The 26,488-nt window shown below is 37.0% G+C and overlaps 1 protein-coding gene across 1 annotated transcript; it reads left to right on the top strand.

Annotated features, from left to right (window-relative positions):
* The first annotated feature begins 158 nt into the window (after positions 1–158).
* On the top strand, positions 159–25,697 carry LOC134674039 (fatty acid 2-hydroxylase). The gene is made up of 6 exons (XM_063532091.1): positions 159–480; positions 15,482–15,701; positions 16,800–16,969; positions 19,808–19,934; positions 21,461–21,580; positions 22,454–25,697. Exons 1-6 carry the CDS (start codon positions 196–198, stop codon positions 22,540–22,542), a joined length of 1,011 nt encoding a protein of 336 aa, XP_063388161.1. The 5' UTR covers positions 159–195; the 3' UTR covers positions 22,543–25,697.
* Positions 25,698–26,488: the final 791 nt, after the last annotated feature.

The raw sequence follows: 26,488 nt of genomic DNA on the forward strand, positions 1-26,488 counted from the left end.
GCAAAAGAAAACTACTTAGTTGATATCTAAACTATAACGTAGGTATCTAGAATGCATCTAGTACGTGTCGTCTCTTGTGAATATCTTGAAGTTCGAATACGGCAGTGGGCCTAGCTTTAAAGCGCTTATTTTGATAAGCATTTCAGCTTCAGTTCAGTCTTCAGCCCGCATTCGGTCGCGGTGGTCGCTACCACCATGGAATTCCCCGTAAGACTCGACGACAAAAACTATGACATAAAAAAGTTCTTACGCGACCACCCAGGCGGTACAAACACACTAAAGAATTACAAGGGGAAAAATATCTTACAAGCAATGGAAAAATTTGGACACAGTGTTAATGCTTACCATATGTTGAATGATTTTAAAGTGGAGAGTGAGAAAGATAGTAACTTGCGTGGTGTTAGTGAGAATGGTAGGATTATTACTAAAGAAGAGGATGGCAGGGATAAAGAGGAGATCGCGTATTTAGAGGAGCTGGAGGTCAGTTGGACTTAAATATGATTTTTCTCACGTCGGTATCAAACAAGCGTACGTACAATCGCCTGCGCTCGCGGTGTTCCACCCTTAGGGCGATTTTCGTTTGAACGCCTTGCAGGTAGCAGGTAGTAAGGTGTAAGGGATTTTTTTCTAAACTGGAACACCGCGAGCGCAGGCGATTGTACCTATGCCTGATTGTATACGGATGGTATTAGCCTATAGGAATCAAATATTAGGTACATGCATGTAGCTGCATCTACACACACTTCTTTATTTATGTTATCTGGATCAATGGGTCGATTTTTATTCCGTTATTAAATCACATATATGTATAAGTTTGGAGAGTTACATAAAGGAGAAAAATAAGTTTATATGTATACATATTATAATTTTCGATTGAGTTACGAAAATTCGATGCATTTTCGTAACACAGAACAATTTGTGAGAAGACAGCAGGCACTTGCGGTGAAAATTAGCGTAGTTTGTACATAATAGGAAACTTTATCTGAATGTAACGAAAAAAAAGACAAACAATAAAAATGAGCTCTTCTACCTAACTTAGTAAATAAAGTTTTAAAATAATTAACAATAGACTGATGTGATGTCGATAAGGACAAATTAGGAAAAACATGACAGGCGTCCTCAATCAACATAATATATCGACTTACAGCTACTTAATAAAATATTAAAATAGTCAATTATTATAAGTACCTACCGTTATTAATGGAAAACATCGCGCTCTCCGTAGAGTAATTAATTATAAGAAATTTTACTTCTACATCGTCTTATTCAAAATATATTTAAGTATTTCAAGAAATAAGCATTCGAAGAGAAGTAATATGAGCAAAAAACCCTCTTAACAATTTGAACGCTAAAACACTTAAGAAAGTGAAGCACTTAAAGTGCCCATAGCGCCAAGAACGCTAGAGTTTTGTGGACCCTGTCAAAGTATACTTTATTAGTTATCAAGAGTTTCAAGTGAAGTTCGCATTCTTATACTCTGGCACTGCCACTTTGTCGGTAGGAAAAGGCGGCAAATTTAAAAAATTAAAGGGTTGACCAGTGATCACTCGTTTAAAATTTGAATTCCGCGCCTTTTTGACAAGCTTTTTCTAAACTTGCAATGCACCTAACTATAGGTACTCTGTCAAGCAATTTCCGCCAGTACAAAAAGCGACTAAAAAATGTAGGCTTACGTCCCGTAGAACATTTGAATTCTTTTTCTACTGACTTGTTTGACCGGTTATATGTATGGGGGGTCAAATCTTGCAAGTTAAATTTGACCCACTTCCCGACTTCCATTGAAGCTGAAAATTTGCATACGTGTGTAAGTCGCGTGACCATCGAGCTGATCTGATGATGGAGACAAGAGGTGGCCATCGGAACTCTGTGATAAAATAACGCAACCTAATAATTGTGTTTGGGGTTTTTAGAATTGTCTCGATGAGTAGGTAATTAATTAGCTGCCTGTGGAAAAAAGTACAGACAGCGATAAAACCAAAATGGGCAGAATATTTTGTCGTATACGCACGAAATAAGTACCTAAAAAATGGCTACGGCGCCACCGCGGCGTAGCGCTTCGTGGCAAAATTTACAATTTTTTACAGTTACAATTATCGACACAGATTTTCGATATTTATACATAAGGTACTTGCACCTAATAAGACCCAGTTTTAAAGCTTGCTCAATTTCAAAATTTCATACTTTTATAAGTGTAAATGAGTTTACATTTCTCGCCCATGTTTGGTTAGTACCATAGACAAAATTGCAAGATCATATCAAAAATGAAAAAAATAAATTAAAAGTGGGCCTTATTAGGCGCAAGTACCTTACGTCATATACTCTGCCAAGCCAGCTTTGTCAGTAGAAAAAGGCGGCAAAATTGGAAAATGTATAAGCGCGAAGGATCGATCTCTCATACATTAATTAGAATTTCCCGCCTTTTTCAACTGACAAAGTTAGCTTGCCAGAGTATAGCTGGTTATTTAAATATGTCCAAAACTTATTACGGCACTACTGGCAGTTATTATATAATGTTATAACATTGTGTAACAGTCGCAACATAATAATTACATATAACACTATCAATGTGATACACGATTATATAAGCCATTTATGGCAATACCATTAGAAAATCATGTTGCTAGTGTCTGGTCAGCTAGAGTGACCTCAAGTTCAAGACAACAGATTCATTAATAACTGAGCAAGCGGCCAAGGGAGATCGCTATTGTCACTAATAATAAAAACATAGAAATCAAGACTCGTAAATTTGTGAAGAACATAACGCGCCTATCAGGGTCATGCACATTACATTTTATGCTTAACTCTTTGGCATCTTTCCTGTAGACATGGCAAAGTTAAGTGAATCAAAAGTTATTTTTTCGTTGCACAGGTGGGGTAATTTTTTTTCAGTAAGTACTTCAAACTTCAAACTCAGATAAGAAAATTGATACTTATAAATTACTTTCATTGATTTGTCCACAGAAGGGACTATTTTCTGAAATGTTTTTGACCCACCAGCTTATTTACTACATTTGTACTAATAATTTTGTATTTTGTTGGTTTTGTGTTAACTAATAATAATATAGTATTTAATTCAGGGTGGGGCTTGCATAAATCAGTGTTAAGTTAAATGGTTGTCGTGTAGTCGATGTTGTGGGTAATTAATATTAGATTGGTACTTAAGGTAGGGCTGTGCAAGCTTGGAGCGCGGTACAAGTAGAATTAAAAACTTAGTGCAGGTATACTCAATTTTTTTTACAAGCTTTTATTGAGAATGACGAATGTTATTTTTCCTGTTTTGTTTTGTTTTTTGTACAATAAAGTGTTTTACTACTATTACTACTACTATTTAGTTTCACCTGACCGTTGTCTGTCTGTCTGTCTGTCTGTTTGTCTGTCTGTCTGTCTGTAATCAAATCTTGCAAGTTAAATTTGACTCATTTCTCGGTTTCCGATTGAGCTGAAATTTTGCATGCATGTATAAATCGGATGACATTGCAATATTATGGTACCATCGAGCTGATCTGATGATGGAGACAGGAGGTGGCCATAGGAACTCTGTGATGAAACAACGCAACCTAATTGTGTTAGGGGTTTTTAGAATTGTCTCGATGAGTATTAGTTGTCTGTCGTAAGAAAAGTACAGTCAGCGATAAAAGCTTGTACCAAAAAGGAATTTTTGCCAAAAACTTATTAAAATTTTAATATTATTCTGTATTTAACTGAAACATTTTTACCCACATCAAAAGTAAATATCATTAATACTTTGAAAAAATGGTTGTCTGTAAAGTCGGTTTACGGACGATAATTTTGTGTGATAACGTCATGAGGAAACGTTGATGAAAAATTGCATAATTTGGCCGTAACGTTACCATGGACATCTGTCCACAACGTTACCATGGAGATCCGTCCACAACGTGACACTTTCGTGCATGCTACCGGTGTATGTACATCGATTTATAAGACGTTATCACGTCAAAAATCTCGTACTCAATGCCAGGTACTCGTAACTTTGTATTCGTCCCATACATAATTAACACATTTTGATTGGCAAACCAGGAAGTTGATTCAAATTTTGGAATTTATTCTGGTTTTGAACTGGTTTTGATACGATATTGACATTTTGGTGATTGGCGCGCATTTTGTCTACAACTACGCTAAGATACGAGTATACATACTTATACTTTAAAGATAACTTTTTGTTACATCTCTCAGGAATTCGTGATGAACACACGAATGAATGCCCTTACCAGGATTCGAACCCAGGACCTCTTGCTTCGTAGGCAGGGTGCACCATAGGTTAGGAGGCCGCTGTTATAGATCTGAAAATTATAAGATTTCAGGATCACAGACATTCAGGCTCTGAATCCAGAGGTGTTTGTGTTGGTCACGTGTTGGCCCAAAAGTCCACGATTAAAAATGAAACACGATACACGGCAGTCGCATCCCTAGAGCATGCGATAGACGGTCGCGTGACCTTTTATGACGATATTACCTTAATTGAAGTGGTGATGAGGGTGTATCTGGGAATGGTGTTGTAAAATATCTGTATTTCACCTTTTGACAATTATTTATCGACTCAATGGCCAAATTATTTATTTATCTACTCGGTGCAGTCGACTGCAGCAGTATCGTAGCCTGGCGATCTTTGGTGTCGGAGGCCAATATCCATTTCGGGTCGTTGCACCACAGCAGTACTTACCTATAGTTCGTTTTTTTTAGAATTAGAAAGAACTTGCAAGAAGGTAAGCGATCTTGACAAGTCTTTTAATTGAAAAACGCTTTTTAAAAATAAAAAAAAACTATTAAGTATTTATGAAAGAAGAAGAATATAAATTATCGTATTTATCAGTGGCGGCGCGTCAAACATATCCATAGGCAAGCCGGGGCTAATTTGGCTTACATATTTCCTTTACCTACAACTCTGCTCAAACGTCCAAAAACAGGCAAGCCGGTGGGAATCGGCTTTTATGGACGCGCCGCCACTGGTATTTATTAGATTCATAATTGTTACATATTTGCCGTGACGTATTTTTTAAACGTGTTTTTCAATAAAAAGACACATCAAGATTGTTTACCTTATTTCTAATGCTAAAAAAAACGAAGTATATATAAGTACTTACTCAATGGCCAAAGATGCTTTCCACAATTCTCACTGATTTATTATATGACAATTACTACGTAGTCATAGTATCCATGTGCGAGTAAGGTACTTGCACCTAATAAGGCCCAGTTTTAAAGCTTGCTCAATTTCAAAATTTCATACTTTTATAAGTGTAAATGAGTTTAAATTTCTCGCCCATGTTTGGTTAGTACCATAGACAAAATTGCAAGTTCATATCAAAAATGAAAAAAATAAAAAAATAAATTAAAAGTGGGCCTTATTAGGCGCAAGTACCTTAGACATCATAATAATAAAGTATAGTTTGGTGTACTCTGAGAATAAATTCATCATCATCATCATGATGGTGGCCTTTTGGTGATCCAATCTTGGATGTAGGCTTCCCTCTTCTTCCACTCCTGTCGTTCTTGTGTCCGAGAATAAATTATTTAAACTGTATGTACACACATATGTACCTAGGTAAGTAGCTATTTTATTAGGTAGGTACCTAAAGAAAAATTTCTACCTACTAGAAAGTAAAAATGGATTCAGGAAGAAGATACAAGTAGATCATTATATCATTAATGTATTCAGGTAATATTTAATATATTTTTTTTATGTAGTATTCGGAAGGTTCAAATTAGATAATCTTTATTAGTGGATACAAACTTAATACCTACAAACAAAAATAATACTTAAAACATAATTAAATAACTAACCTACAAAACTTAAAAACTAAATCTAAAAATATTTAATATTAGATCACGTATGTTGGCAGCGTGCCTATCCCTACGTACTTAGTACGTAGTAGGGTTGCCAACTTTTTTTGAGTGAAATATAGTATTTTGCAAAATTACATATAAAATATATAGTACACTGAAAGAAAATATAGTACAGTCAAGGAGATGGTTTAAAATAAATGAAAAGTATACCAAATCTCGCGCGTGTCAGTAGGCGTGTGTAAAATCATGGGTTGGACTAGCAAAGGGGTTGCAGCCCTTAGAAAAAAAATCATGCGAGTGATGTTATTACGACACCTATTTTTTATCCGTTAAAATAAGCATCTTTTATTTGAAACTTTTCTCTAAAATCAAAAATGGCCGAGATATTTAACCCGGAAGTTGAGAAAAATCTAGGACATTAAAATTACGATGGATGTTGTGTCATCATAATACCTATTTTTTGTTGTGTTATTCTAGAGAATACGCTAAAATAAGCATGTTTTGTAGGAAAAACTTTTCTTTAAAATCAAAAAAGGCCGAGTTGTTGGACTTTATATTTTAATATTTGAAGCCAGTGGCAACGAGCGAGCGAAACGAGCGAGCAAGACCTTCCTGGGCAGAGCCGACTTGAATATGGTTAGGTTAGAAGACTAAGGCGGGAGCAAAGCTTAGTCTTCGAGGTAATTTTTTTCGACAACCCAAAAAACGTAATAGCACACATTACACAGCAACTTTCGTGTCAATATCCCAACTTTCGGGTCAAATATCTCGGCCATTTTTGACTTATTTTTCCTACAAAACATGCATATTTTAGCGTATTCTCTACGATAACACATTAAAAAAATAAGCGTTATAATGACACATCATCCATCGAAATTTTCCAAGTCCTAGACTTTTTTTTTCGATTTTAGAGAAAAGTTTTTCCTACATAACATGCTTATTTTAGCGTTTTGATTGAAATTTTTCTACGATTCCTATACATTTTGCACTTTTGGTCTAAAATTTTCTTTTTTTGCACCCCCTTTGCTTTAGGCCGACCCATTGTTCTTATTATAATCCTTATTACTTTGATCATTATCAGATTATCATTTTGGTCATCCATTTCAATTAAGTAGTTTGACATATTATTTTAATTTATTTCGTCGATGCAAAGTTACAAAATTCTGAAACTTCATATCACAAGATGAAAAAACCGTTGACAGTTGGCTGAGCGATGTATATGAGGACGTGACAGTGACACTGACAGTGTCACTTTTGACATATCACTCTTGACAGTAACATTGACATGTAGGTTCATGTTCAAGCATGCAACACCGCGAGTGTTGTTTGTTCTTGTTCAGTTTAAGAACTTTGAGTTATGTTGTTATTTTATATTTATAAAAAAAAAAGCACAGCGTAAGGACCCATCGAAATATAGTATTTTTGCGTACTATATAGTATCCTAAATATATATAGTACGCAAGGCCGAAATATAGTACAATACTATATTATATAGTACGGTTGGCAACCCTAGTACGTAGTGACGTCATTTGATTGTAGATTGGCGCCAAAATAGTTGGCACTCAAGGTAAATTATTGTCACAGCTATAAAAACTTCCGGACGTACTTTCGCGCTACTTTTTATGAACAAGACGTAAATGGAACTGAAGTTCCGTAGCTTGTTAAATAACAAGTATTATTATTAATTTCCCCAAAAAATATTATATTACTATTTAAAGAGGCCGCTAAGCTAAAGTATGTACGTACCTTAGCGGCCTATTTAAGGTTAAATTCCAATTTATTTATATACCTACCTATATGTCATCGACAGGGAGCGGCTTCCATGATAAATAATCTTATCGCCGAAAACTGTAAGTGTGCCAAGCCATACAAATTTGACAACGCGACCGATATCTAGAGATAGTAAAGATAGACATAATGACTGTGACAGATACGACTAAAGGCCAGCGTAAACCGGCGGAGCGCTGTGCAGATCACCGAGGAGCATTTACACCGCGCAGCGCACACCGGCGAGGTAAAATCCCCAGCGATACCGCGAGCGCCCGTCATCAGCCCGAGCGCTGGAGGCCGACGCACCAGGGAGCACTTCGGCGCAGGCCGGGGGATGCCGCGGCATGCCGCCGCGTGTATTCTATCACAAGGGATTAGTGACTAGTGTGCACGGGTTCTCCCCCGCCGTCCCGGCGCTACTCCGGCGCACTCGGGAGGCCTCGGCGCATGCCGGGGGATGCCGCGGCATGCCGGCGCCTACCGCTGCGGTATCCTCTAATGTGCTCCTCGATGCCGAGGAGTAACAATCCTCCGTGATGCTCCGAGGTCGGTCTCAAAGCATTTAAATTTATACCTGAAGGTAATTGAAATAGGGAAGAAAATACATTGATAATTTTAAAGTGATCTGCGCTGCGCTCCACCGGTTTGCGCAGGCCTTTATAAACAGTAACAATTATGATGTGATACACTGTGGACTGTGGACCTTATCTGGTTGTAATAAAGTATAAAATGGGCAGTAAACAGTGTTAAATTGATAAAACTGTATCTCATCCAACAGGTATCTGGATATCATTCCGTTCGGGTTACGAATTAAAATATTGCCCCGTATTCGATGCTGATAGCCAAATAAATTGCAAAAGAGGTGATAAGATTTTATCACGGATACGTTGCGCTTTTGTCATATTTCATATAAATATGATGTGTCACGCATCATGCACGAATCACTGTCACACATATTTAATAAGGGCGACCATCATAGGCTTACCTACCTCTATCGTAGTCTAGTGTTAACATCTTTGTCGGAACTGGATTAGATACGCAGTCTGTAATTGTTGTAAATAAATATCTTTTCAACCGTACGGTTTTACTACTTCCTTCAATAACTTAGGTAAGTAGGTACCAGTGGCGGCGCGTCCATAAAAGCCGATTCCCACCGGCTTGCCTGTTTAGGACGTTTGAGCATAGTTGTAAAGGAAATATGTAAGCCAAATTAGCCCCGGCTTGCCTATGGATATGTTTGACGCGCCGCCACTGGTAGGTACCGTAAAATGCGGTGAGTAGGGTCAAAACTGAAATTCAAACCTCGATAACATTTAATTTTTACATATGAAAATTGAATGGTGTATATAATAAGTGTTCCGGACGTTTGTATTTTAGTTTTTATTTTATTTTGGATAGTTCCATTTCATAACTTTGACGATAAAGAGGAAAACCCACCTCACCCCATAGTGCCTCGTATTTGGGGTAAGAGGAGTTTTCATACAAAGGTGATTTTGGAAGATTGTTGGATCGATTTTTTTTTATTATGCGTATTACTATATTGCACTGACAAAATATTAAATTACATAAATTACTATAAGACATAAATAGGAATATAAAACTAAAACTAACTACAATTAAAATAACTAAAACTAAAAATTAAAAATACCTATCAAAATTTGGTGCCCTCAAATTACTATAGCTCCATTTTAAATTGGAATACATTATTTTTGTAGCAGTAGCATTAAAATCCTTTCTCACCCCCCTCTCAAACCTTCTCTCCCCATTCATAACCCACCTCTCCCCGCGAAACTTTACTCACCCCGTTTTATGGTACCTATCATGCACCGCCATTTTTCATCTTTAGCAAAAAAACGCGATTAAGGACATTTAAATGCACTGGCATTTAGATATTTTCATTTTAGGTTTTCGCGGTAGGGCCTCTAATCTTACTCATTGTGTGATGTGATACTTATGTCGTGGCCTCGTGGCGCACGCAGGCAGGTACCCAATATACTTAAATATGTCACAATTTGTGATAAGCAATTAAATTAACTTTAACACTTGTTAATTACCTAATTCATACCTACACAGGAAACTTCACCACGTGCTTAAATTGGGCAATATAATTAGCGCTACTAGTACGCCTATTACTTTATTAATTTGCTTCGTTACACTTAGTTGCTGTTGTTCAAACTTTTAATGCTTTAATATTCAATACATATGTGACGTCCCACGGTCAAAGGTACCTTATGGCGGGTATGGAGTTATGCATACCCCAGTAATCTACAATAAATAAGCTATCGATAACACAAAAGATCAACCTCCTAAGTTGCGTAGTTACAGAGATATGATTTTTTGAAAATAATGTTGTGAAATGAGCAACTTTACGATAGAGAAGTTTTAAGTTTAGCCGCCTAAAAAACTATGTTCCTGAAGTAAGTTACATAGTTGACTACAAATAATAATACCTTATATGTATATCTGAGATTAAAAAAATGTTGCGACTTGTTCTGTAACGCAAATAGAAACCTTTGATATCGACTGATTTATGTGTACACTAACCAGTCTCTTGAAAATAAAGTTTTATTTCATTTTCACGATTGATTGCAATGAGCTCTCAAGATTTAAATTTTATCTATTAGAAAACGACACTGAGAGACAGTTTAAGCAAAAAACAATACCGATTTAGAGGTGAAAATGTATTTTCTGACTTTTTCATATAAAATCAGAAAATTGAATATTTTTACTTTTAATGTAACACACAATCAATTTTTCTGAGCACATATGAAAGAAATTCTGTCATTCAAATGAAATAAATCCTAAAACCCCAACTAAATACTATATTTAACCCCTTATGCCACTTTAAACTTACATAACAATAACAGTATTTGCTCCATACATTTACGAAAAGGTACCTTATGGAAATAAATCTAATAATACATCACTACAAAACATCAATCACATTGAAGCTTTTATCTTTTATGAATAGAAAATATTAATTTACATTAAACTGCCACAAATTTAATTGGTTCTTCGTCATAATAATCTTAAAAAAGACCAATAATTTGTATGTAATGAAAAGGTACCTTGTGGTTAAGTTACATGATGAGGCATGATGATGATGGAACAGTTAGGATAAACTAATAATATTTTGGGGTAAAGATGTTATAAATCGTCTATTTCTTATCAATAATATATTTTGGTTGCCATTGAAGACAAGCGGCATTGAGGTTCAATGACCTTAGATATTCCATAAGGTAATGCGTCGGGTATTGGCATTTTTCAGCAAACCAATGGCTGATTTATTGCATGCGACCAAACCAAATGAAGATTATTCTAGTTAAGAAAGACTTGACGAGAGTAACTTTAGAATAATAGCAGGCTACTTGGATTTATAATGTCGGTCGATGTACGGTTATAATATTTGCTAGGCGCCCCAACCAGAACTGAAATTATCAAATTAGTTTTGCAGAATGCTAATACAGTTCTCTACCAAACTTCTGTTCCCATATTGACTATTTTTGTTGGAAATTTTCAACCTTTTTTCCATAAGGTACCTTTTTACTAAACTCTGAGACGACGTTACTAGGCTTATAACTAACTTATAACAAAAATAAAAACAGGTAAACAAACGTTACGCATTAAGGTTTGAGATCACACAATAAAAAAAAATTTAGCATTTTTTCACCTCTTTACAAAACATTTCATAACTCCGAAACTAGAAACCCTCATAAGGTACCTTTTCCCGTGGAACGTCACATATTAGCACGAGGGGTTAAGCAGATTAACTTAACAGACCAATTCGAGTTTTAATTATTCGATCTCATTCCGAATTCCGATATGATCTGTGTCAAACACAAAAGTGACGTTTTTGGTGGAAGAAATGTCACTTTTGACACTCTAAACTCGAATTGACCTGTTTATGTTACTGTAGTTGTTTAATGACTCTAACTTGGCATAGGTGGTATGCATGGGTGGTATGTATGGGTTTAATATTTGGATGGGAGCGGCTTTTTGGCTTCACAAAGTTTGGAGTCACAACTCTTAAGCGTAAAGGGGCTCACAGATTACCAGTTCGCCGGACGATATCAGCCTGTCAGTTGTTCGGACCTGTAAAATTTTGCGTTTAACTGACAGGCTGATATCGTCCGGCGAACTGGTAATCAGTGGGCCCCTTTATAAGCGATGAAAGGGTGAGAACGACATGAAAGTGATACTTAAGTACGTATTCATATATTATGTATAAGTTGGTCAAGCAGATCTTGTCAACACGGCTGAAAAATGTAGGCGCGAAGGGATATCGTCTCATAGAAAATTTGAATTTCGCGCCTTTTTCTACTGACAAGATTTGCTTGACCATCTATTGTATTATGCAGTTAGTTTCTTCAGGCAGAGCTATAACCGCGGAAATCGAAGTTCGCAAATTGCGGGGATTTTTCTATGTCACTCTAATTACGCCTTCATTGGAGTAAAAGAGAAAGATCTCCGCAATTTGCGAATATCGGTTTTCGCGGTAGCCGCTCAGTATGGCAACTATGGCACCATCGATTGCGCGTTGTTAATTATTTACCGCGGAAAACGGCAGCTGCGCCTGACCTTGCGCGTCGATAATTGCGAGACGATTGCGGGAACTTTAGCGGCCCGCGCACCACCTGCTGGAGTCACAGCCATCAGATATATTGGAGTGGCCAAGGTGCTTAAAAACATCTGAACACGCACTTTAAAGGCGTATCCAGATTAGTCAAGATTTCGCCAATTTGATTAAATTGCCCGATCGAATCAGGACGCGCGGACGCAAACGCCAATTTGGCTCGCCGAATTCAATCGCCGATAATGACCGATATTACCAATAAAATGAGGTGCGGACCGCGGACGCAAGAATACCAATTTGTGAGGCCAGTATTTTCGTTCTGGGGTATTTTTGTCAATTATAGGGCTCTAATATCACCAGTTTTATAAATCTAAAATTGGAGATTGACGACAATTTTATTTCTGATCAAATCGACCGATTTCATCAGTCCCGCCTGGATACCGCTTAACATAGCCTCGTAGGCAAACAACTTGCGAACGCGAAGCGAAACGAATAGCAACGCTTTTTACGATAGAGGTATGTTTAGATATTTGTGAGCACCTTGTCCGCTCCGATATATCTAATGGCGACTGTACCACTATTACCGCAAACATCTAAATTCGATAATTGTCTAATCACGTACGCTGCGGCATTGGGTCGATTTGGCCCGATGCAAGTTTGCCTTATTAATTAGCAAAATTAATGCATGAATTTTTTTAAAGATGTCAATCGATTCTACTTCCTGTGAAATTCAAATGTATCTAATTAACTTGTTTATATTTTGGAACCATCCTGTGTATCTCGTCTAATAACCACTGCGATTTCGCCTAGTTTGCTACAAACTCTGTAATGATGTCCCAAATATTAATTACCTATTTAACCCGTCCTCCATCCAAAGTTTGATTGCAATTAAACGTGGTAAAGCCGCGAAAATGGCGAGGAGAGTTTTTAGAATTTGTATTTGTTATTAGACACTAGGGTTTCTGGTTTCTCGACCTTTTTAATTTCTCGAGGCACGGGAATTCTCGACCAAGATTTCTCGAGTTTCTCGAGTATCTCGAGAAATTTAGAAAGCTCCAAAAAACACCATGTTATTTAATTTTCTTTTGCTTTTTTACAAATCCGACTCGTAGGAATCGTAGGTGAGATCAATAATCAAACATATGGTACATTTTTATTCACCATAAATTGCACTTAATAATCAAAAATACAACAACAAAAAAAACTATAGGTGCAGACGTGCGCACCGGCGATGTGTTATGCTATAGTGTATTTCTTTAGGTATTCAACAAAATGTAAACAAACCACAATATGGTATTTTATTAGGCAGCAATATTCAAGTCATTAAATTTAACTCGATGTGACAAAACTTACAGAAGTTTTACTACGTAATATTAATTACTCGTACTTACTCAACGTAACAATAAAGCTGCTAAAATTGTAATATTTTGCTAATAGGAATATATCGGGATGATTTGATTTATCAATAGTAATTTAGTTTTGTAATACATATTTGTTACGAGGGCTGCTACTTATGTATCCGGAAACACAAAAAATAACAAATATCTATAGTTATAAATGGTTTTATTGCCTTTGTATTTGTCCACCAAGATGAATGATGCACTTTTGCATAATGTTGAAACGACTTTTCATAGCACTTTTTCCATTCTGATCTTGGTATACAAGACGTGCATTTTGTACGCAAGAACGGCTCTTTCGCGAGTTTTTCTTTTTTTTTTGAGCCAAATGTTCACGTAATATCGTACAAATGCTCGTCATACTATTGCCATGAGATGCCTCTATCTTGCGATATATACTATGACCATCTTGCATTATGAGTTTGTCCACAGCATCTATATTTTGTGGGATAAAAGCCGATTTTGTGCGTTTTTTTTTATTCGTCCTACCGTAAATACCGTAATATACTACGACCACAATTTATTCACTAAAACATTGACCTTCGATGGAACTTACTCCCCAAAAGTCGAAAAAAGTCGATCTATGCACTATTTTTGAGTTTAACCACTCCGAACATCGTAAAAAAAACATCTGCACGAAAATTTTCACAAGTAAATCCGTTGAAGATGAAACAAAGAATTTAAAAAAATAATTCTACTATGTAAAACCAATTGATAGACATGTGAAACAAGCTGTATTTTGCTTTCAAAGAGTTCCATTTTTATATGTTATATATATATTTTTAATACAGTTCCAGTAAGTGGCCCATTCCGGATACATAAGTAGCAGCCCTCGTATTACACTTATTACATGGTCCTATAAGTCGTTACAAATGTTTAAAGCGTTTTTTCAATAAAAAGACACTATATGAATGTCATGAATCATGATAGTTCAAAAGTTTCAAAACATGAAAATCGGTTAAAGCTAGAACGATAGGGGACGGATCACGGTAGTTTTTTATTTGGTTGGTAATAAGTGTTTTAAGTTAGTTACTACCTGAAAATATAAAAAAAGAATATTGTTCATATTTATTTAACTACCTAAAGAAATACATTATAGACACATCATGTGTTATCGCGTGTTTTCTTTTTACTTATCACAAGAGATTTATTTCTCGAGTTCTCGAGGCATTGAATATTTTTTTCCCGTCTCGACTTAGGACAAATTTCTCGAGATTACTCGCCTCGGGAATTCTCGAGCAGAAACCCTATTAGACACCTAATTAAAACCAAAAATATAACTTTGCTAATCCGCGAAAAGATAACGTGCTAGTCAAACAGTGCTAACCCGTTATACTTACTTGTGTATTGTTTACATGCAACGGGTTTTTTTTTATAACGGGTTAGCACTGATTGACTAGCACGTTATCTTTTCGCGGATTAGCAAAGTAATATTGTTGGTTTTAATTAATATGGATTTCCGCAAAGTAACGCCTGATTCTATTCACTATTAGACACCTATACTGATTGGGGTATTTTTATGTGCTCTTGGAAACCTTAAAAATGAAACTGCTGACCAAAACTGCAGTGTTGAAATCTGTTCTTTCTAGAACAGTCCGGGTCCGGTGAGGCTTCCGACATTTTGTTTTCTATGACGATTGATCGGTGATAGAGTTGAATCAAGAGAAGGCTGCAGATTTTGATAGCACAGGCAGTGCAAGTGTTATTTCAAACGTCAAACTTCTATGAAATTATGACGTATAAATGATACTTGTACTGCGTGTGCTATCAAAATCGTTGCACACTTCTCTTGGTCTATAAATCTAGTCACATAATGGTTCCAGAAAGCACTTTAATTTTCAAGGTTTCCAAGAGCAAATAAAACACTCCAGGAAATCTAAGAACTCGCCTCATGATTCTCCGGTGTTTTTTATACCGTTATTTCTTTTTTGTTTCTCAGGCTCGACTGGAGTGGTCAAAGCCCCTCCTATCCCAGTTGGACGCCATCGCCCCAGACTACGAGAAATGGGTGAACAGTGCTGTATACCGGCACTGCCGGCTCTTCAGCAGCCCGCTGCTGGAGGCGCTGACCTTCACGCCCTGGTACCTGGTGCCGGCGTGCTGGCTGCCCGCCATACTGTGGCTGGCCACACGCCAGTACAGGGAGCATGTGGCTCAAGGTGAGTAACCATCCACAAAAAAAACCACCAATATCTAAGCGCGTTTTAAAAATAGGAGAGCATAGGAAAAACGAATGAACGAAAGACCGGAAGGACCGACAGGACGAGTGACGGCGTAAGTTACCAGAAAAATATCTCAATGACCTGAGTGACCAAATTGATGACTGAGTAAGTGACTTCTATTACAGATACAAAAGTCTTTTTTACGTGCTTTTATTTAGTTTCACCAGAGATAATATATATAACTCCGTATAAGATAAATAAAGTCTAAGAAAAAAACGTGCCTCGGAAATCAAGAAAAAGTCATTCTCAAATAGATGGCGCCATTACCTTTGGCCTGTTCTCGGCTAGATGGCGTTGACGACACCGTTTGATATTTAACAATTTTAACACATATCAGTGAAAGAACGTGGGTCAGTATGGGACAATAAAAATTAAAAATCATTTAACGTAAACATATTTTGATTAATTATATATACAAAACGCGAGAGTTTAAAGTGTTATAATTTATACATTTTCAATTTTATTTTAAGTTTTAATCGTGTGTCGATAGATGGCAGTAAATGTACCGTGACTACAAAATTTACTTGGGCAATAGCCCTCTATACCTACTATCTATTCTCTTTGGTTTCACCTATTCCTCTGTCTGTGCGTCTGTAATCAAATCTTGCCAGTTATGTGTTGTATATTTGACCCACTTCCCGGTTTCTGATTGAGCTGAAATATTGCATACAAGTCAGTCGGGTAACAATTCTAACAATGCAATATTGTGGTGAAATTGAGCTGATCTGATGATGGAGACAGGAGGTGGCCATAGGAACACTGTGATAAAACAACGCAACCTAATTGTGTTTGGGATTTTTAGAAGTGTCTCGATTAGTATTAGGGAAGACTCACGCTAAACCGGGCCGAGCACGGGCCGGGGTGTCCGACATGTAATTTCTATGACGGCTGAAACCCCAGAGGCTCCGGCCCTACCCGGCCCGGTCTAGCGTGACTCATCATTTAGTTGCATGTGGAAAGAAAAGTACAGTCAGCGCTTTATACCAAATATACTGACCAAAAATTTTTTTTTGCTAAAAACTTATTTCTTTCCAGATAGCAGTGATGCGTTATCAATCCTTCAGTTCTTCTGGCACCTGGCGCTAGGTCTATTCCTGTGGTCCATCATAGAGTACTCGCTACACAGATGGGTGTTCCACTTAGACCCAGGGAAGAACCTCACCATGATAAAGATACATTTCCTGATACATGGGCTACATCATAAGGTAAGAATTTTGTTCGAAATCTCTAAGGCAGGCAGCGTAATAATTAGCTTTTGATTCCCTTAACTTTGCAATGTGTAGGTAGGTACCTCAGGGAAAACGCGAACGACTTAAGAATAATAGGTATAAAATGTGATGGTGATGCTGATGACCCATGTTGGATAAGGGTGAAAAACGTGAACTGTAAAGATGAAATAAAGAAACCTGTCTTACTTAATCTCGATTTATAAAACTATTACTGGATTGTAAATAATTATGGCGCGTTGTTTTATCCGCTACTATCAATGCTGACTGTACCTTTATACTCGAATATAACTGTGACTCATTAAGGTCCCACTCATGTTACATTACAATAATTTCTTTCATTGTTTAGGCACGAAACCGCAATAAAATAAGCACAAGTACAATGTGGTCTCCAGTTACATGTGCTTTGAAAACGATTAGGTAATTGTTATAGGTACTATAAGTTCTTTGTGCCCTATGGTATTTCATGAATTCATAAACTTATTTACACATTAGGTCAGGTATTTAATATCGGACGATTACCAACTAAATATACCTATGTAGTAGTTAGGTATACAGGTTTACAGGTAGGTACTTATTGAGGAGATGGCCTACCGCGAAAAACGAAAATAGAAATGTCGTTATCTGCCTTGAGGCTCGTAGCCCCCTCTATTAAATCCATTCCATTAAATCCAATTCATGGAAAGACTCTAATGCTTTAGGAGGGTTTTGAACCCCTTATCCTGTTGGAAAGTGTCTTCGTAAACTATAAGAATCTGGTTTTATAGGTTACTGCATAAACGCACGTGGAACAAGTTTCAATGTTTGAATAAATATACAGCTTTTGTTCGCGTGCGTGATGCCGTCACATTCGTTTCTGCCGAATAGCCTAAATTTGTAATCAGTGCTTATGCTTATTCTCGACAATATACATCTTCATATGGACTCATCATAGTTTCTTTTACGCCCAGATTTAACAGGTTATGGGCCCAGCACGCTTCCTCCTAAATTCACTAATCAAATGGGTCAGTGCCATTGTCAGTGTAAGTAAAAAAACACAGTCAATGGGTCAGTTTGCGTCAGCTTTAAACCTAATTGCCTTCCCCTTTGACATAAATTACTTCGTTAGGTATTTATTAAGTCTAGATAAAGATAGGTATAGTTTGCAATGCAAGCAAAAAACTCAAGCCATTAAAGCAAGCGAACTGTGTTAATAAACTGGGTAGCGGTATTTTACCTACTCAAAAAATATCATTTTGATTGGATATGGATATGCTTTTACTCTAATTGTATTTCGCTTGCTCTAATATAAATGTGCATAAATGCAGTCTAAGTAATGTAAAATCGAAATGCAAATTATAAAGTGGGAATGCAATTCTAAGAAGTGAGTCATCAATACCATCGATTTTGTGTCTGGCTATGCATACTTGCATAAAGCAAAATTGAATGTTGACGTCGTACAGTCGCCATCAGATATATTAGAGCGGCCGAGGTGCTCAAAAAAATCTAAACACGCACTCTAACGCCTTGACAATAGAGGCGTGTTCAGATATTTGTGAGCACCTTGGCTGCTGGGATATATCTGATGGCAACTTTACCTACTGTGCTCAGTATTAGGCAAAATAAGTATTTACTTCCTAGTCTACTAATCAAAATTAGCATTGAAATGAGGAATTACGCAAAATATGTAAACAAAATATTGTTCGAATGGAACTAACATTCAGTCTAAAGTCACTCGATCCGAGGTCCCAATTAAGGTTCAGAAAGTAATAGACCATCACCACCACCCGGACACACACCAGGTCACCACCACACAATACGATTCAAAAATCCGCTTTAGTAGTTTTGCCGCTACGCTACGGACGAAAACCGATCAGATACCCCTCTTCACACCTACAATACCTATGTACATACAGCAATAAGTACAAGACTACATTACTGCATACCTACAGAGATTGCTAAAACCATAATAAGATATTTAAACATATCGCACTATTCATATCGCTTTTTTTTAATTTCGTACTTGGTAAAATTTTACTACTATTTTAGAAAACGACCTTGCCTATTCAATTAGCGGTTTATTTGCAGACTTAAACACTTTTTGAGCGATATCCATTACTGAGGCGTTGCTACCAACTTATGACCTACTTACTACACGTAGGTACAGGTGAGGTGTGGTCATAAAAACATTTTATTACCAATATTTAGTGCAGTACCTAGTTATGTTGACATTTTGTTTCTACATATCTATTATTGGTAGGTTGTAGTTGCCTAGGTATGAATATCAAGACAATATGTCAACATATTTTAGGTAACAATTCTGTATTGAACTAGTAAATTACTATGTTGATTGGTACATACGTTTTCCATTGTAATGTAACGAAGTTGATGGCATTTTTTACTTTACGATTGCAGGATAACAAATACGTTAATATTTCGAATACTTACAGTAGTGTTTTTGAAAGGTATTTTAAAGCAAATACCATCTACCTTTCTCGTACCTACGTTTACTCATTTTGAACCTAGAAAATCTAGAAATGAGTCCGCGCGAACGTTAATTACGAAACAGGTCAAAACCTGCACAATTGCGCACCTGAAAAACCGAATATTCGGCGGCCGGATACTGAATATTCGACCGATGTTCAGGCCGAATATCCGGTATCCGGCCAAACAAGTATCCGTTGCATGTCTAATCGGAAGCATAAACTTCATATTTTACGCCTAGCGCCAGAACAAAAATCTAACGACTCCTGTGCTACCCCCTATAGTTTATGCAAGCTCGCTCCCTATAAAAACAAAGTGTAGTTCTCATTTTTCACGTCGTCATTTGATCCACAGATGCCATTTGACGGTCTTCGCCAAGTGTTCCCGCCGGTGCCTGCTCTGATGCTGGCTTGCATCATTTACCAGCCACTGTCGTGTTTCCTGAGTTACCCACTCATCAAGCTGACTGGTGGACTCATAGGTATGTGATATTGTTTGATTCTTACCTATTATATTACCTAAAGTAAAATTTTAGAAATTTTACATATTTTTGTGTGAAGAAGGAAAATTTCCTTTTTCTGGAAACTTTCTCTATTCCTCATAAAATTTTCCTGAATTTCCTCCACTTTTTTCCACACTTAACCTGCAATTTTACCCCTTCTCAGGTTCCCCTATTTTTGAATCTCTACCAACTTTCTTACCTTTATTGGTAAAACCTTCCTTCCTATCATCAGTAGGTAAAGGTTATAAAGACACGAAGGAATCAAAACATCGTGTAATATATTACGGCACTTAATAATCGGACTTGCGTGCAAATTGCCATGTTTAACTTTAGTTTCCAATTAACAAAGTGTCCAAATTGGTCTGCACTTTGACCTATTTCTCTAGTTAGGGGATGATTTACTGCTTACATTCAGTTAGGGTCAGGGTTTTTTCCACATACCTAGTTATCAGAGCGGCTACCTCGAGAACCGAAATTCGCAAATTGCGGGGATCTTTCTCTTTTACTCCAATGAACGCGTAATTAGAGTGACAGAGAAAAATCCCCGCAATTTGCGAACTTCGAATTTCGCGGTTATAGCCCAGGACCAGATAATATAAGCAGATAAACACAATTCCACCGTGTCCCAAAGATCTCCCTCTGAATTACGAAAAAGTAACCCAAACCCAGTACAAAGTAGTATATGTACTTAATTAGGTACATACATTTTTTTGCGGGATAAAGGATGACTCACGCTAGACCGGGCCGAGAGGCGTCTGACATGTAGTTTTCTATGACATGATCGGTGATCACGAGGTGCTTTCCATAGAAAACGAAGCGCCGGAAGCTCCGGCCCACCCCGTCCGGTCTAGCGTGAGTCATTCTTAACTTGTCACTTTTTATTTTTTCCGACTAAAATGAGGAGCTCCTCAAATTTTATCCAAATGTGACGAAAAAAAGACAGCTAAATAAAAATCGGGCCACATTAGAGGTTTTGTTCCGTTTGATAAATCGTTTCTCGTAATCTATGATTAACTAATTAACAATGTTGATAATGGATCTAGGTATCAATTTACAGCAAATCTGAATCATGGAGTTAATCGATTTTATCCTGTGCTTTAGTTCGTTTTCTTTCAGTGTGTCTCTATCGAATGGGTTATGGGTTATTGTTACCAGTGGTAACTACTGGGATTTTTTTTCCTATCCTTTTACCACTGGTAACTACTGGGAATAGTACATTACTACAGAGGCCGGGACGAAAGGGGTTGCCGGCCGAAGACATATATGTAGACGTAGGTGGTAACTACCGGGAATTTTTATATCCAGTAGTTACCACTGGTAACAACTTGGTGGGAATAACCCTACCGAATGCATTATATCGCGGTATACCGTTAACCAATCCTTTGTTGAAATTAAGTTCAAGGTTGATATTGGCTGCAAGCGTCAGTTGACATATTTAGCGATCAAATGATTCAAAGGCGTCAATACAGAAAGGTATGTACATAAGTCTATTTCTTATATTTCAGGTTACTTAACGTACGACATGATACACTACTACGTGCATCATGGCTCACCAGCCGACGGAACCTACCTCTACGCCATGAAGCGCTACCATTCCAATCATCACTTCGTCAACCATGACAGAGGTATATATTATATTAAACTAGCGACCCGCCGCAGCTTCGCACGGGTTAACAAATTATACACAAACCTTCCTCAAGAATCACACTATCGATATGTGAAAACCGCATGAAAATCTGTTCAGTAGTTTTTCAGTTTATCGCGAACATTAAGAACAAACAATTTCAATACTGTATATAAAAATGATTAGTGTATATTTCAATTTATTATAATTCTACATCCTTCCACAATTTATTTCTACATCCCGATGCTCTGAATCAAAATATTTCGCAAAAATTAGACGGAATTAAAAAATAACGAGGACTGTTGATAATCATCATTGGTGACGTTGGGTGCCCCACGTTGGGCGCCACGTATAACCGGAGATGGTCAGAAGGGGTCCTGTGATTTACACGAATGACTAAAGAAGGGATCACTCACTGAAAATTGTCGTAAGGAAACGGCAAACGGAATCGGACTGCCAGTATGGCGCACGCGAGGTGATTGGTTTAAGGGGTATCCAGACGGAACTGACGAAATCAGTCGATTTGTTCAGGAAAAAATTGGTCAATCTCATCTAGCGTCCACACGTACACAAATTAAATCACCAATTTGCATTCTACTATGAAAATTGGCATTTTTGTGTCCGCACCTGCTGATGTGATCGGGGAATCAAATTGGTATTTGCGTCCGCACGGCCCTGTTCGATAGAAGAATTTCATCAGATTGGCGAAAAATTGTCTCGTCTGGATACAACTTTAGAGTGAATGTGATGAATGGTGAGTGTATGAAGATTAGGGGGTTCACAGACATGTGTATGAGGATGTGTCTACACGTTTGTGTAGGAACTAAGGGCTGTGCTACAGACGGTAATATGTACATTTCTTTTTATATTCCAGCATTTGGCATCAGCAGCGAGCTCTGGGACCACGTGTTCAAAACCTTCGTGAAGCTCCGGACGCTCGGCTTCAGTTTACGATGGGACTGATCGGTTTGGAACCTAGATAGTGATAGGTATTCAGAATTAGATAGAGTATTTAAACTCACGGGAATATGATATAGGTACGACAGCCTAGACTACCTAGACTTCTTTACGGAAATATAGAAATAAGAACGAGTAGAACTGTAAATTATGAGGGAACAGATGAACATACATATACATACCCACATACATACCGGTCAAAATCATAACCCTCCTTTTGCGTTGCCGTAGTCGGGTAAAAAAGTGAATTTGATTTCGTAAAAATTGGATTCGAGCATAAAGGCCTGTGCACACCGGCTACTTGCGTAGACGTGGACGTGCGCGATGTATATACAGAGGGCCTACCGCGAATCACGTTCGACGGGTTGCCTGCCTGTCACACTTACGTACGAATTTACAAGGGCGACAGAGAGGCTACACGTCGAACTTGGTTCGTGGTAGGCACTCAGATCCTTATGAGAGACGGCACACCGCTTGCGTGACGTGTGCGTGCGCGGCTCCGACATTTTAGAGCACGTGCACGTTTACGGACACGGAGCTGATGTGCTCTGACCTGAACCCTGTACTTAACCTTATTAAATGCACAAACGCAAATGTCCTACCACTCTATCTTATTCTGAATACCCGTATTATCCCCTCCTAAAGTCAGTGTCCTGAGCCGCAAAGTTTTACAATAATGGATACAAGAATTAACCCAACGTGAAGAAAATCTTTAAAAAATAATTGAGACCGTTAGGAGGAAAGGAATCTGCATTTATTATTTTAGTCATAGGTGCTAAGTAAATACTTAGAGTTAGACCAAGATAAGACTGCAACGATTTTGATAGCACAGTGCAAGTGTTATTTAACTTATTCATACGTCACTATCGATTTACGCGCTCCGGTTTCACACGGGTTTCAGAAAACCTTAACAAATTATACACCTAAACCTTCCTCAAGAATCACTCTATTGATAGACGAAAACCGCATGAAAATCCGTTCAGTACTTTTTGTGTTTATCCCGAACATACATACACACAAACATACAGGCACAGAGGGGGACTTTGTTTTATAAGGTGTAGTGACAATTTCATAGAAGTTTGACGTTTAATAATGCTTGCACTGCGTTGTGCTATCAAAATCGTTGCAGACTTATCTTGGTCTAATATTACGTATGTGTAATTTTAAATTCTATAAGTACAAACCATATATTATATATATATATAAATCCTATATTCTACACTTTCATACATAAATCAATCATTTTAAGATAGACCCCAAAGTTTTAAAAGAAGATGTCAAAGGGATAATTTTCTTAGTCCATATTAAGAAGACAAAAAATTAACTTTAACTGAATATACAATTTATGTGTATGCTGCAATAGAGATACCACATCAGAAGCATAGCGTAAAGATAATAAGATTAGGTTATCATGTGATACCACCAAAATTGTGTATAGATGATACGATTGTTACGATACATATTATTTATTAGATTGTATATTAAGATACAATTGATAGATATATTGTAGATATAGATGTAAGAAATAGATAGATATAAGTAAAACTATTTGTACACCGACTTCACGGTAGAATATGATGGAACTTGCATTCATTCTAATTTAAGATCACATCAATGTACCATATCAATGTACCATATTAAATTGTCTTTCACCTGTTAGTATCTGATCCTTTCGCATTTTCTCAAAGGTTAGCTGGAAGAGATCCCTTTTAGGGATAAGTTCGCCTTTGTACATAACATTTTTATTTTTGTTTTGTTTTTGTCCATTTTATGTAAACCTGTTTATGTGCAATAAAGTGACATACATACATACATACATACATATTCTGACCAATAAATACATTTCATTTCATTTTAGCGTTAGTCCATAATAAGTACTATTTGACCGTAGTTCTGTAGAAAACGACCAATTTTTTATTTTTGTCCAAGTGACTTACATTAATTACTCGATTTGGAGAGTTGGTCGCTTTTCGCATTGATAAAAAAATTTAGGTGGTCGTTTACTGCATAACTTTTGCTCTTATTTTGTTTTTAAGAGTCATTTAAATCAAGCCGCCGCAATACAATCGAGGTTTCGCTTTTATTTTAAAACACCATTCTGAAAGAAAACACATGTCAGGTACTAGGTTACTCATTTTCGTTATTAAAAATCGAATTACAAAGAAATTAGAGCGAGAGAACCTCATATAGCGTTTTAGATGTTGCAATAAACAAGTCAGAGTTTAAGTTTTTATCAAACTTATTTTCGCTCTAGGGGCTATTCATAAATTACGTCATTTCAAATTAGGGGGGGGGGGTCTGGACATCGGATGACGGTAGCATGAAGTAAGAAAAAATGGGGTCATTTGAAGCATGATTTTTGGATGACTATAGGGGGGGGGGGGGTCAAAAATCGTCAAAAATCAGTTAATGCAAAGTTTCATGTACTCGGAAAGTGTCATTCTATGGAACTTGCTAATTATGTAAACAAATCGCCATATTGAAATTGTCTATGAATGATGAATTTCCTATACTTGGTCAAGCAAACCTTGTCAGTAGAAAAAGGCACGAAATTCAAATTTTCTGTGGGACGATAACCTTTAGCGCCTACATTTTTGAGATTTGCCGCCTTTTTCTACTGACAAGATCTGCTTGACCAGGTATATTGACCTTTATTTAAGTACATAGTTAGCAAAGTTCCATAGAATGACACTTTAAGTATGCATTTAAGCACGCTTTTAACAGGAGGCTGATTCAGATGTTACAACTACCTACAACTGTGTATTTGTTAGGTTATTATTTTATTTTGATAAGACCTTGAAGGTGATTAGTGCGTGCGAAATGATTTGAAAGTCGTGCGAGAGATTCGGGCCAATCACAAAGACGATCGTCAAGGTCGTATCGAAGTCTTCGAAACCCTACCAAGTTGTTAATACCGAATCGGCTAGCACCTGCAAAAAACAAATATTGTTATTTTGTTCGTATAAAAAACTTATTTACATTGTGATAACCATTGACTTTGGACATAAGAATACATAGACTAGGATAAGAATATAAATAAAATATATTTGGTCACTTTAAATGTTACTTATAGGTATATACGGGTGATATATATTTATTATGTATAAGAAGTAGTATTAAGTATGTCGTCAAATGGTATTGATTATATTTTTTTAGTTTTCTATGTCTTTTTTCATAGCCTTCCTTTATCCTTACCACATGGCAGAAAGCAACTCACACCTTTTAAAAAATGTAATCACTTAAAATTAAAAATGATTAATTCAATAATCAGTAGTTTACATTGTACATATAGTGATGGTACAGTCAACGGTAAAAATATGGGTGTACAAATCATTTCAAAAATATGTCCCATAACTCTTATGTCATTGAATTAAGAACTATGGGACATATTTTTGAGTAAGTTGTCTACACCCATATTTTTAACGTTGACTGTACCTCTTTTTAAGTAAATCATTACCTAATCTCAATACTTATTGCTTAGACCGCTAATTTCATTGAAAGAATGTAAAAATCTTCTTCCTTCTTCCTCGCGTTATCCCGGCATTTAGCCACGGCTCATGAGAGCCTGGGGTCCGCTTGACAACTAATCCCATGATTTGACGTAGGCACTAGTTTTTACGAAAGCGACTGCCATCTGACCTTCCAACCCAGAGGGTAAACTAGGCCTTATTGGGATTAGTCCGGTTTCCTCACGATGTTTTCCTTCACCGAAAAGCGACTGGTAAATATCAAATGATATTTCGTACATAAGTTCCGAAAAACTCATTGGTACGAGCCGGGGTTTGAACCCGCGACCTCCAGATTGCAAGTCGCACGCTCTGACCGCTAGGCCACCAGCGCTTCCAAAGAATGTAAAAATACACACTACAAAATTTCAACTGGTACACCTACATTTACATGAGTTGATTTTCATAACACACCTACCGTATTTCTACTAATCATTAATTAAAGA

Source organism: Cydia fagiglandana, chromosome 2 (genome assembly GCF_963556715.1).
Source record: "Cydia fagiglandana chromosome 2, ilCydFagi1.1, whole genome shotgun sequence".
Lineage (NCBI taxonomy): Eukaryota > Metazoa > Arthropoda > Insecta > Lepidoptera > Tortricidae > Cydia > Cydia fagiglandana.